The sequence below is a fragment of the Podarcis liolepis genome (genome assembly GCF_965112155.1).
Source record: "Podarcis liolepis genome assembly, chromosome: 12".
NCBI classification, from domain to species: domain Eukaryota; kingdom Metazoa; phylum Chordata; class Lepidosauria; order Squamata; family Lacertidae; genus Podarcis; species Podarcis liolepis.
In genome coordinates this window covers 42,767,804-42,782,357 of record NC_139563.1, presented here as the reverse complement: position 1 = coordinate 42,782,357, position 14,554 = coordinate 42,767,804, and the positions used below count along the sequence as shown (strand labels likewise).

Sequence of the window (14,554 nt, the reverse complement as noted above, 5' to 3'; positions counted from 1 at the left end):
TCTTGAGGCTAGCTTTATGTTGCCAGGAGATTGAGAAAAGGAGCAGCTGACATTATCTGACAGTTCTTTTCCTTCAGCAGCTCTGATGATCTTCTTAAGAAAATAATTTATTGTTTGCTCTGGCAATAATCACTTTTGCCTAGTCAGGGGAGATTGTAGGAGCAATTAAGAACTGCACTCTTGTTTTCAAATTTTGAATGTCTGGTGAATGCATTTAGTTCATATGACACTTTGTATGACATTTAGATTAGTGCACAAAAGAACATGCTTGAAATTGAGGTCTAGAGTTGTACTCTGGTTCAGAGGAAAGCTTGGGATATACTATCAGCCATACTTCAGAGGAACACATTGTCAGTTGAGTTCTCTTTATTTTTACTGAGTGTAAAGCTAAAGTGGCACAGGCCTATGCTAAACAGAGTCTATTCCTAACTCCTGAAGTAGTAGTAGCTTAGTACAGTATGTTCTGTCACAGTGATGAAAGGAGGACCAAGCTGGAAATGCCAAAAAGTGCTTCTGCTGATTGACCTAGTTCTATAAGAACAAAATCTATTTGTTTCACTCTTTGTTGAGACTTGATGCATTCAGTGTATCTGCACTATCTTTCTTCAAGTCACACTGCTGCTAGTGTTCACTTAAATTAATCATCTGTAATGGAATCTACTTAAGCAGCGTTTTGGAAACTGCAAGCTGCTTAGTGTAGTGAAAAATAGACTCTTAAAATCAGATTATATGATATGCAATTTCTAATTACTCTTGGCTATTACTCTTGCCTATATTTGAATACCCTAGGCAAGGCAGTGGCATGTTTTGAATTGAAGGACAATGGTTCTTCCCCCACTCCCTCTCCAGTTCAAGAGACACTAAAATCAATTTAGCGGGTATATCAGACCTTTTACAAATCTAATTATATGCTGCTAAACAGCAAGGGCCCCAAAGGCCAAAATGGAAATTTTTACATATTTCACTCACTAGAGCTTGCGTAGTTAATTATATAGCTGTTCTTGCTCACACAATTGTCAGTCTCTGATTATAGTGACCACCAGCCATTTGAAATTAATTTTGTATTATTTGCCTATAGGGATGGGGCTGGTCCTGTGTCATTCTGCCTGACAACCAAATTCTTCTTTACCTAGTACTGGCCCACATTGGAAACGAATGGACTGTTAGTTCCATTTTCTTACCTATAGAGCTGGTAATGGTCCTGTGTCATTCTGTCTGTCACTCTATTTACCTAGTACCAGCCCACATACCAAAGAATGGACCTTTGGTTTCTGATTTCTGAATTACATATTGGGAAATGTTCTTTATAATGTCCCCAAGGACATCAGTAGTATATATATTTTTACACTGTTGGAAATAATTCCTGTGCATGTGCTATTTGATTAATACTTTCATTTGACTTCATAGCTGGAGAGTCTACCCACCCAGTATTTAAAAACTGAAATGTGTAAAATCATTTCTTTCATAAAGGAAATGCAAGCACTGGCACTGTACAGAGATGAATTGTCAATCCCCATTCGGCCATGAAGCTCACTTGCTGACCATGGGCAAGCCACACTGTCTCTCAGCCCACCCTACGTCAAAGGGTTTTGGTGGGGAGGACCTTGTATGCTACCTTGAGGTCCTTGGAGAAAAAGGTGGGACATAAATGCTACAAACAAATAATAATTTTGTTGTTCATCAAATGTACCTGCAAATGTTTAGAACAGTACCTTGCAACATGAAGGTATTTCATATATTTCAAAAACTTGAGTAAAGCCAAAGAAAACTCACAGAAATAGTGTATTAGTAGAAACATATGTTTGAAAATAAGTGGTTCAACACATTGCATTTCATTTATAAACTATTTATCACATTTATCACTCTACTCTTGTGCTATATATCAATATTGGCATATATTAAAAGACAGGACAAAAATGAGCAACATTTCCCAAAAGTCAGTTACCCTGTATGAAATTGTGTATGTCATATTCCTTCTGTTATTGTTTTAGCACTTTTTAAATACTTGTTTTCAAGAACCTTCACTCTCTGGTTCAGAAGTTCATACTGGGATAATTTCGGTAGATAAGTATAAGCAGATAAGAATAAAAGTGTGCAAGTCAACTTACTAAGGTTGGCAGTGGCAACAACTCAATTATTCCATTAAATGAACACAGCAATGTCACGTGGACCTAGCTTTCAAAAACAGTCTTTTTCCTTGGTTTGAAAATTGTCTGAATGCCTTGGGCCTTCTGTCATTTCCTTTACTCTTAACAAATGATTGGTTTGTGAACAGCTATGAGGACTGTATGTGGATCAGTAGAGGACTTCAGAACCAGGATTTTTTATTCTTCCTATCATGCCTGTATTGTTTTGTGACAGTCTTAAAACCTTTATTCTCTCTGGGGTTTTTTTTTTGTTTTTTTGGAGGAGATGGAGAAGTAGTTGCTGCAGTACCACATTGGTCTAGGTCAGGGGTCTGCAACCTTTAAGACAAAAAGAGCCACTTGGACCCGTTTCCGAAGAAAAAACAACAACTGGGAGCTGCAAAACCATTGCGATAAAACAAATATATCTCCGGAGCCACGATCTGACAGCGGGCAGGAAGGTGACGTCGGGACGGTGCGTGACTAACGCACGCACCGCCCCCATGCGACGTCACAGCCAGTACAGCGCCCGCCACAGTGAGGAGTGTCGGGGCGCACAATGCGCCTCCTCCCCTTGCTAGTATCCGCCCCGGAGCCGCAGCAAAGATGTAAAAGAGCCGCATGCGGCTCCGGAGCCGCGGGTTGCAGACCCCTGGTCTAGGTAGAAGTAGGAGGCAAGTGATATTTGAAAGCTTTGAAAGCTTTGAATATTTGAAAAATAATTCTAACATCTGTAGGAACTTATGAAAGACTGAGCATTCACTTGACAAACACAAACTAATGTTCAGCACTTCTTCTGAATTTTTCTGACATTGTCCAGAATGTGTGTCACCTTGTAAAGGTATATGTGTGTCTCTGTGTGTTCATCCCACCCCGCTCCACTCCTTTGAAAGCTGATGATGTACCATCATTCGATTTATTAGTTGACATTATAGTATCTAAAAACTCTTATTTTTAAGGGAATTCACAATTTGTTTTAAGTTTGACAATATATATTTGCTCACGTGCACACACACACACACAGATATACTTTTGTATATCATTTTGGGATTTAAATTTTTTGAAGTGGTTTATAAGTATTATAAACAATAATTAAACAGCCTCAACTGTAAAGGTTATGTCATACTTCTCAGCCTTGCATTACTGTATATTTATGCATGGTATAGCAAATGTGCAGATTTGAAATTTGGCTTTGTAAAAAATGCACTCGTTAAACAGCTATCCTTTTGTGGTGTAGCCTTTTAAGGCTGTGTTTATAAAATGTTCCATTCTATTTTAGGAATCTAGTTTAAGAACCAGGTATTAATTATATAAGAACCTGGTCCTTGGTTAACATTATGGTTAATTCTTGTTTTGCATTTGGTCCTTAAAATAAAAATGTGGCAGAGCAGCCTTTAAACTAATAGGGTGGGGGCCATTCCATTCCAGGGATGAGGAGTAAAATGTTTATCATTTTTCAAATGGGGGATGGTTACAGCAAGGCATTGAGAAAGCAGGGGCACATGCTAACTATTAGAGAAGCAAAGGCCCCATAGGGTAAAACCCATATTCCAAAGACCAAACACACTAGTTATGGGTGTTTATATGCTACTGCTAGAAGCCTGTGAGCCAAAATGAACGTTAGCTAGAGTCCTTGGTTTTGAGAGAAGAGCATAGCTATAATGGACATAAGGGAAACTTGGTGGACTGGAAAAAAACCTGTTAGACCTGGTTATCGCTGTTAAAAAGTATATAGGAAAGACAGGGAAGGTTGTGCTGGAGGTGCTGTAATCCCATACCTCAAAGAGGGCATAAAGTCCAGCAAGACAGAAATCCTCAAAAGGGCAGACTCCACAGAGTTGCTGTGGGTGGAAACACCAGGCCCAAAGAATAATTAGTACTATTGTCCAGTGAACAAAACACCCAGGTTGATATTGATCTTGAGAATGAAATCAAGAAGGCATGAAAAATAGGATGTAATGTAGTAATAAGTGACTTCAAATACTCTAACGTAGACTGGCTACATGTGTCCCAGTCATGACAAAGAGATAAAAATTTCTTGATACCCTAAATCATTGTGACCTAGAATAGTTTCTCATGGAACCAGTCAGTGACCTTGGACTTAATCTTAAGTGACACTGAGGTCCTGGTGTGGGATGTAAGTGTTGTTAAACCAGTTAGGAGCAGTGGCCATAGTGCTATGAAATTCAACACACACACACACATACAATTGTTTGTTATATAAATATTTAAAAGCCTTGGTTTTTACAGTAACATGTTTTTAATATTTTGTTGGGAGCTGCCCAGAGTAGTTGGGCCAGCCTGGTCAGATGGGCAGCATAGAAATAATAAAATTATTTTTTAAATTTTTTTTATTTTATTCATCTCCATTTTATAGAGGTAGTGAAGTCCACTAAGTTGGATGCCTTTGTAAATTGATTAAGTCAAAATCATGAAGGGTATGGCTGTCATTGGTTTCTAGCCATTTTGACTATGTCCTGCCTCCACTGTCAGAAGCAACATGCCTCTGATTACCAGCTGCTGGTAATCTCAGATTGTCAGAGTGCTGTTGCACTGATGTCCTGCTTGTGGGTTTCCTATAGGCATCTGATTGGCTGCAATAAGAATTGGATGCCAGCCTTATGTTCTTAAATTCTAGGGTAAGAAAGTGTATTGTTAAGAAGACCAAAATTAGTTATAAACTACAATTTTGGTTTCTTACATAACGACAGGATAGTTTTTAGCAAAGCCCTCTTCCTGTCTACGTAAGAGGAGGAAAGGGGAGGGGGGAGCACAGAAGCCTGCTCATGTATCTATCACATGGTTTAGTGTTATGTGCAAACTAAACATATGTATGTAGGAACTTGTACCTTATATTTCGTTCCTTAGAAACTATAGTTTAAAAAATGATTCTTGGCATCTGCTCTGTAATGGGAATTGATCTTCCTTCCCCCACCCTCCCACCTGCAGTACTTTTTATAGATCCCCAAAAGAGCTTTTCAGGCTCAACGTAGCTAGAAAATTGGCTTTTATGAATATATAAATGTGTACAGTGTTTGAGACCTTTTTTAGTTTGGGGATTTGAGTCAAACACAGTGACGATAAAACCTTGGGCCTTAACAGCAAAACATTCATATTGCAGGCCGTTTTTAGCTACTGCTGTAGCTAAACGTTAAGTCACAAACCACATAGTTTCAATTCCTTTTTTGGTGTTCCCTTGGTGGGAATTGAAGGCATGCCATGTTCCTCAATTCTGTTATTATGTGACCTGTGCTGGATGTAGTTACTGGCCTGGAAGACTAAGTATCTTTACAAGATAACTGGCTGCAACAGAGTGATTTATACAGCTGTACGTCTGTGTTGGCTGTACTGTTATAAAGTAGTTATGTGTGGTCTGGTTTCTTGAGGCTCATAGCACTGCAAACTTGCACAAGGGCATTCTTCATTTCTTCAGCATCAGCATGGAAGGAACACATATAGACAAGGAGCTGGTAAATACTTCTTTCAAAGAAATAACATTTTAAAGTGGCTAGAACAGAACTCATGATAGTCACTCTTGTATGTCAGATTGCGTAAATAATTGTCTTGAAAACCTTTGTAATATCAGGGCTTGATATACATACAAATTTAGCTATATTGTCTTTTTATAAATTCCTTTAGCTTTATAACACGTGTGACTGGAAATTTTGACTCAAATACAATTAATAGTACTACCTATTAACTCATCTCTTTAGAGAGGGCAGATTTTTTCAGGATTAATGTATGTTAGGAAATTGTACTAAAATGTGTTAAAAGTAGCATCTTGTGAAATTACAGGTTTCTTGGCTAAACATGCCTTCCACTAAACTTTCTTAGCACCCTTCTCTCCTTTATTCATCATATTATAACAATTTTTGTTAGGTCTGTAGTATACTTTTGACTATGTAAGATTCTTGGGCAGGTCATCTGTACATAATCAGGATTAGAAGCTCATCAGCATTCTTTGCGAAACTAGTATCATAGGTCTTTTTCTCAGTATCATGTTCAGTAGAGGATAACTATTTAATTGGAAAACAGTATGGTTTAAAGTTAGTGAGAAAAAGCTTCCTGAGTTCAGTATTTGATAGAAGTTGCAGAACATGCCTAGATAGCTTTACTTAAGTGACTTATCAATATGGAGGTATCCAACATTTAAAAAACCATGTCTGATTCCAGTAGTCTCCTGGACTTCACTTTTTATTCCCCACTTATTCTGTTTTGCTATCTTCTAGGAATATATCTTGCTGTAGTAGATAATGTGGTTGCTAACTTGGATATTGATTTAGTATGATTTAAGTCTAACCCTTCTTCATGTTAATAGATTTTCCATGTGGCTGCATGTAAAGAAAATATGTTTGAGAATCTTAGAAAGTTTCTCAGTGGTATATCAGCTTTTGTTACATGAACAATTGTAATATAAAATCAGGTAAAGTCTGTCCATATTTGTAAGGTATTTTTAATGTTTCTGCTTTTGCACTGGATGATAGAAAGGTGGTCTTTAAGTTTTAGGCTGCTATCCTAACCCCAACCCTGCCTGCCAGTGGAGACTTGTGTAGTGGTAAAGCCACTGCCACATCTGCTACCCAGCCACTTGCGGGGGGGGGGGCAGGGCTGGTGGCAGCAGCCGCAGCAGCATGATTGGGCTTGATACTTGCCAGCAAGAGCCATTAAAACAGCTTGTAATCCAGTTCATTCCAGGCCAGCACAGCCCTGCCTCCTCCCTGCCCTTGTTTCATGCCTTTCTGTTACGAGTGTGTACATGGATCCGCATGTGCACAGCCAGCACTCATGTTCACTGCTGAGAGGTTTAGGATCTTTTCCTGGAGTTATAACGTTTGCTTGTTATGGATGTGCATTAACCCTTAATCTTATGCCCACAAGAAGCTCTCACTCAAAGCAATGAAGCTTGGTTTATTATATATAAAACTGGAGCAACGGAATATATTAAACTGTTGCTTTAGACAGCAAAGTTACAGGCTAAGCAGGTAGCAAATTACATTACATACACACCTTAACTAAAGAGTAAAAGATTCCCTAACTATTCTAAAAGCCCTACAGAAGCTGCCATAAACCTACGCTAGAAGGAGTGGGGAAACGAAAGTATGCTTGTCCTTAAAGTGAAGCAGCAGTGTGTTGAGACCTGGGGAGCACTGGTTAAGTTCTATCCTGTTGGAGCTATGAGAGCCAACTAGCCTTTGAATCTAATAGGTTTTTTAAAATACCTTTTTGCCAAGGCATACTAGTGGAGAGGGAAAGGGTCTGTGAAATGATTGATTCCTACCATTTCCATAATCTCTTCCAGACTTTCCTGCCTAGTTCTCACCTTGCCCATCTTTGGTCATCCTGTTCCTGTTTGCTTAACAAAAGGGTGAAAGACTTTGATGGTATCTGCACCTGCCCATCTCTGCCTGCCATCTGCCTTTAAATCACCTTACCATTGTGGGGATGGATCTCACTGAGGAGTTGAGTATCATGTACTTGAAAACAAGATTTGCATGTGTTAATCTTCTGGTCAGATGTGGGTGAAGGCAGGATATGCCCAAAATGCATTTCAGCAGGAGGCTGGAGTCCGGCTTTTTCCATGGTCACCAAAGCTCATCATGAAGGATCTTGTGTCATATTAGAGTTCTGTCAACCTTATACTTAAGTCATGATCTGCTGAGATAAACCATATTGTAAATTCAGATTAACACACACCTCCTTACATTTCCACAGCATGCATTGTGGCCACCTGTTCAGCAGATTTTCTTCTGAGTCCAAACCCCTTACTGCCTGGCATAATGGGATGGGGGTGGATTGCCATGCCTTAAATACAAGTGTGTAAAAGTGTGTACTTGCTGATTTCTGCTGTCATAACATATACCCTGGTGAAATCCCTGTCAAATATAAACATGTACAGGTATCTGATGAATTGGCCTTAAGTGTAATGCTACTTTTTGCCTTTAATGTAGGTAGTTTAGTGTGCATTTTTCACAAAGCAAAAATATTACGACAACTTTAGTTTTACATTACACATCTGTTAGATGAGCATTTTTTCAGCTGACAGCATTAGTTCAATTAAAAGTTGTGGTGTTTTTAAAAGTGATGGTAGAACACTTAAAGTTATTTGAGAATGCTAATCAAATTAAGGACATGCTTTGATCAGAATAAACTTACATTTATTTTAAGGTATCTTACTTTTCTTAGAAGACTTGCTGATTAATATTAAACAGTGCAAATTGTTGGTGAAAATGCATACTTCAAAGTGTTTCTGCATTTTATGGATTCTCTTAGTTTCTCCTTTCTGTCTCTGTTCTGATTTAGTTCTATTGCCTGCAGAGAATCAGATTCCAGTCTGTTTCATCTCAATAGGAATTGCAAAGACAATGAGAAACTCCTTCCCTATTTCCCCTTATATTTGCTTCAGTGTTAAAATGTCTTGTGGTAGCCTCAGGTGGGAGCTATGATGTCAGAAGCTTACAAACACAGTAAGATGAATGCAAATTAGGAGTGCCATCTGACATGACTGATGTAAGTAAGTGCAAAGCTGATTGTCGGTTTATGTGGACTGCAACAACCAGGAAAACATTCCTGGAATTGTGGAAAAATGCCTGGAACAACAGTTTATTATGTTGAAGCATCTTCTATACAAGGGAAGGCTAATACAATTGGGGCAGGTTTTTTGTTTTTTTAAGACAACAATTGGGGCAGGTATGCTTGAGATCGATAACATTTTGAACAAAATGTTATCGATCTCAAGCATACCTGCCCCAGTTGTTGTTGGGGCAGGTTGTTTTCCATCAACAATACTAAAACTCAGGGTCATGCAATGAAGCTGATTGGCAGCAGGTTGAAGACTTTTAACATGACACATGGTTTTGAAGTTCACTACCAAATGATTTTGTAAGATCCAGTATATTAAACAGCTTTAAAAAGTACTAGAGAAATTCTTGGTCACCATATTACCTATCATGCTGCATTTTTTCAGCAAACGGGTCTTTATTTAAGTCGAATTTTTGCCTAATTCTATTGTGTCAGAACATGTAACAGCTTGTAAAGACTGCAAAGCCCCTCTTATTCAGCTTTCTGATGAGTCAATCCTTTTTCTGCATGGAATTGGACTACTGGGGAAGCTAAATAGGTTTGTATAAACCTCACTAGCTTTCAGCTACATACTTTTCAGACACAGAAAAGTATAGTAAGAGAGACGCAGAGCAGAAGGTGACTTTCATTATATGTCCTAGAAAGTTGCAAATTCAGCAATGTGTTGAGCGAGTTTTACTTGCACGTTATTAAGTATTGGAAACCTATGTGACTAAGTTCTGTTTATAGCAACAGATATAGTATATTGAAGACTAAGGATTATAATTTAAGCAGAAAATTAGTTCCTAACTCAGAGCTTTGTTAATTTCAAGTTGTTTGACAAAAAAAAATATTAAGAATGGGATTAAGGCTATTATTACTTCATGGAATAATCTCATTCTCAGTGTATTAGTATTGTAATTTTTAAAAACAGGCATGCCTTTAATGCCTTGGGAAGGTCTACAAGGGCACACATGCCTTTCGGTAATCTAATCTATAGACAGGCTGCTTTCACATGATATAATTTTGAAGGCCACTTCTTTATGAGCGAGCTGGCAAAGAACGCCTGTTTCATATTTGTCAATCAAGACTAAGGACACTAAATTACAATGTTGGTATAAACAGCATTCTAAAACACATTTTTTTCCTCTGGCATAGTGTAAGCCGTTTCGTTGCTTTTAATTAAAGCAACATTGCAATAATCAAACCTCATAATGTATTGAAAATTAATCATCAAATGGTAGTATTAATAACCAAATAAGAGAGGGAAATGTAAATACAAATACAAATGTAAAAGCTTGTGGAACCATACAACTGATTTAGCCTTCAGTCCTTCCTCCTGAATTAGAACATTTTTATGACTCCAACCTGAAATGAGAATTTAAGTAGGCTGTTTTTGCCTTCTCTGAGTTAATAAGACAACTTCATCATTTGGTAATGTCTCAACATTGGCTCCACTTAGTTGTGGTCATCTTTTTTTTTTTTTTAAAAAAATATTTTTATTAAAGATTTCTTAGTTCACAAAAATACGTGCATTGTCTCTTTTTTCAAGTTGTGTTTTCTACAGATCAGTTTCATTTGTTATGAGACTTTAGTATTGCATACATTGTTAGGTTAGGAAGAAAAGAGAGGGAAAGGGGGAAATGGTGAGTGGGGTGGGGTGGCAATGCTTCTCTTCTTAGTGTATGTGTGGGGTTTTGTTTCAGCGTCACATATGGGTTCTCTTACTATTCGCTTGCTGTATTTCCTTGGTGGTGAGAGAGGTTGGGGATGGCCTAGGGTGTGGTTGGTTGGCTGTAGTTGTGGCCATCTTAAATTTGTGGTGCTTTATGCACCCCTCATCTAACCTTAATGTACAGTCATACCTCGGGTTAAAGTAGCTTCAGGTTGAGCATTTTCGGGTTGTGGTCTGCAGCGACCCAGAAGTAACGGAATGTGTTACTTCCAGGTTTCGCCGCTCGTGCATACGCAGACGCTAAAAACGACGTCATGCGCAGACGCGGCGAATCACGACCCGCAGATGCAGGCTGTGTTCACTTCAGGATGTGAACGGGGCTCTGGAATGGATCCCATTCGCATCCAGAGGTACCACTGTACTTTAGTATTTGTCCAAAGTACATTAAGGAGATCTTGTTTTGAACATTGCACTACTTGTTTTTAAAGTTCTTAAATGCATTAGCATTGAATAGTAAGAAACATAGAATCATAGTTTGAAGGGACACCGAGGGTCATCTAATCCAACCCTTGGTAGTGCAGAAATCCTGTCCACAGGCATCCCTGGGTGGGCTTAAACTACCAACCTTCTGGTTAGCAGCCAGACACACTGACACATGTGCCACAGAACATTAATGATCATCAATGGTATGGGGCAAAAAGTAGTTAATTGTGTGCTGTGTTTTTTAAACCATAAAAAGCTGGTAGGAGTTTAAAAGTTAATAGATAATCTGAATGCACACAAGAGTTAAAAATGCTACATAATTAAACCTTTTCTTAGGCGATACCATAGCCTATGGAAGAATGGTGACTCTGTAGTTCTTCAAATGCTGTTGAGTCCAGTTATCCAGCAGCCCTAGATAGCTAGTGGTCAAAGAGGATGGGAGTTGTAGTCTAGCAATATCTGGAGGGTCACAGGTTCTCATCTCCTGGTATGCGCAGATGACTTTGATTAAAAATAATACAGTGGTGCCCCGCAAGACGAAATTAATTCGTTCCGCAATTTTTGCCGTCTAACGAATTTTTCTTCTTGCGAAGCACGGTTTAAATGGTTTAACAAAGTCGCAAGACGTTTTCGTCTTGCGAAGCAAACCCATAGGGGAATTCGTCTTGCGAGGCAAATCGCGAATGAAAAAACCTTTCGTCTAGCGAGTTTTTTGTCTTGCGAGGCATTCGTCTTGCGGGGCACCACTGTGTATATATATATATATATATATATATATATATATATATATATATGCAGGTTTTGGTGTCTTCGGGTGTCTTCCCGTGTAAGAGTTGGGGTGTCTAGGCGACGTTTCGACGAGGTCTCACTCGTCATCTTCAGGCTGGTGCTTTCGGCTTCTTGTTACTGGAACAGAGCAGGATCTCAGTGTTTGAGTTCCTATAAATACTGTTGAGGGGGTGTGGTGTATAGCCTCCAACGTTCTGGGCAGAGAGGAAGTTCCCAGGTTAGTGTGCCTTTTCTTCTTTTGTTCCTTAATTACTTGAGGGATATCTTGAGTGATTTCTTGAGTGATATTCTGAGTACCACTTAGGTGGGTCATTAAGTGTGGATTAGTTGCTAAAGCTTTCGTGTCTTGACCTCTTGAGCTTGTGAAGAGTTTTTCTGAGAAGATGGCTGTACTGCACTTAGTTGTGCTCTGGCTTGGCTTCGTGTATAGGGGCGAGCTGTGGTTTTGTGCCCTGTGCCAGCCAGATCTGTGTAGGGATTGCAGGGGGGTGCAGCATCCGGAGGTGCCACTATGGTTTGGCTACTGGATGGTGTCTGTAATTTATCTGTGGAGAGGGTCTGGGTTTGGGTCTGGTGTGGTTGATTGGTGATGGCGTTCTGTGTGCCTCTGGTTCTGGTGTCGGTTTTTGTGGGGAGGGCTAATTTCCAGATGTCTGGCAGGCGGGACGTGTCGTCACGCTTGTTCATGTTGTTCAACATCGAAGCTCATGTATCTCTCTTCACACAAGTGCCCATTAATGAAGCCTTGACAGCCATTCAAAACAAATACAATCCCCCCGAATACATCCTGGACCTGACCAACCACTGCCTAACCAACACGTACTTCATCCACAATGGACAAAGATACAAACAGATAGAAGGAGCACCTATGGGATCACCCCTCTCACCGGTCATCGCAAATTTGTACATGGAACACTTTGAAACCAATGCTTTAGACAAGTCAGAACACAAACCCAAACTTTGGCTCAGATATGTTGACGACACCTTTGTAATTTGGCCACACGGGAAAGAAAAACTAGATAGCTTCCTCACACATCTCAACAGCCTACACCCCAAAATACAATTCACTATGGAAATAGAAGCCAACAACCAACTTCCCTTCCTTGACGTCCTAATCTACAAAAAACCTGATGGCTCCCTAGGACACACTATCTACCGGAAAAAAACACACACCAACCGCTACTTACATGCACAATCACACCACCACCCTGCACAAATAAACTCCGTAGCCAAGACTCTCATCTCCAGAACCAAACGCCTGGCTGACAAAGACCACTTGACAACTGAGTTACAGAATCTCTCAAATGTGTTAATCGCCAATGGATACCAGCAAAACAGGGTTACGAAGCTAATCCAAAAAGAAACACCCCCCAAAAACCAAGACACAGAAGAAAACAATGGCATGGCCCTCCTTCCTTATATCAAGGGCACTACAGATAAAATTAGCAAAATCCTCCATAAACACAATATCAAAACAGCCTTTTGCACCAACCAAAAAATAGCCAATATCCTCAGAAACCCCAAAGATAAAATCCAGTTGGAAAACCAAGGGGTCTATGAAATACCCTGCAAAGTCTGCCCAGCCACGTACATTGGACAAACAAACAGACGAATAAATGCACGTATCGCAGAACACAAGAATGCCGTCAAAAAAGAAGAAAAAACTTCCTCTCTTTTCCAACACATGAAAGAAACAGGACACGAAATTAATTTTGCAGATTCCAAATTGCTCTTTAACACGGAACATCACCACAAGAGAATAATCATGGAAGCCATCGAGATAGAGAAACACCCTCACAACATGAACAAGCGTGACGACACGTCCCGCCTGCCAGACATCTGGAAATTAGCCCTCCCCACAAAAACCGACACCAGAACCAGAGGCACACAGAACGCCATCACCAATCAACCACACCAGACCCAAACCCAGACCCTCTCCACAGATAAATTACAGACACCATCCAGTAGCCAAACCATAGTGGCACCTCCGGATGCTGCACCCCCCTGCAATCCCTACACAGATCTGGCTGGCACAGGGCACAAAACCACAGCTCGCCCCTATACACGAAGCCAAGCCAGAGCACAACTAAGTGCAGTACAGCCATCTTCTCAGAAAAACTCTTCACAAGCTCAAGAGGTCAAGACACGAAAGCTTTAGCAACTAATCCACACTTAATGACCCACCTAAGTGGTACTCAGAATATCACTCAAGAAATCACTCAAGATATCCCTCAAGTAATTAAGGAACAAAAGAAGAAAAGGCACACTAACCTGGGAACTTCCTCTCTGCCCAGAACGTTGGAGGCTATACACCACACCCCCTTAACAGTATTTATAGGAACTCAAACACTGAGATCCTGCTCTGTTCCAGTAACAAGAAGCCGAAAGCACCAGCCTGAAGATGACGAGTGAGACCTCGTTGAAACGTCGCCTAGACACCCCAACTCTTACACGGGAAGACACCCGAAGACACCAAAACCTGCATTCCTGTACCCGTGAAAATCTACGAAAGCATATATATATATATATATATATATATATATATATATATATATATATATATTTATACCTGTCTTCTTCCCTGACAGGACTCAAGGTGGCTTGCAGATAAAAATAAGAGCTACTAAACACATAGGAAAAAACCATGAAAACACAAATAATTGATAGAATTACAAGTTATATGCATATATAAAATATATTAAAACCATACTGATAATTATAATAAAAACATCATGGCACCAGTCTTTTCATTAAAATCAGTTTGTTTTAGAAGGCCTGTTAGAACAAGAAAGTCTTCATCTCCTGGTAGAAGGACAACCAGGAGGGAGCCAGTCTATTTTCTCTTAAGGAGCTAGCAGCCATCAATAATTCTCTCTCTTGCGACCCTACCAAGCATGCAGTCATGATTGTGAATCATATCATA

The 14,554-nt window shown here is 39.7% G+C and overlaps 1 protein-coding gene across 16 annotated transcripts in view; it reads left to right on the top strand.

Annotated features, from left to right (window-relative positions):
* Positions 1–14,554, top strand: part of LOC310689814 (sodium bicarbonate cotransporter 3-like) — a gene marked incomplete at its 3' end in the record, with an annotated part of 50,410 nt that overhangs the window by 11,108 nt on the left and 24,748 nt on the right. Inside the window, exon 1 of one of the 16 annotated variants that reach the window (XM_083467979.1) lies at positions 5,360–5,596. The exons of 14 other annotated variants lie outside the window; for them this stretch is intronic. In XM_083467979.1, coding sequence (XP_083324105.1) covers positions 5,567–5,596 — 30 coding nt within the window. In that variant the 5' untranslated portion in view covers positions 5,360–5,566. Of the gene's footprint in view, positions 1–5,359; positions 5,597–8,609; positions 8,634–14,554 lie in introns of those variants that run through there. One more of the 16 variants, XM_083467982.1, reaches the window with a different exon arrangement.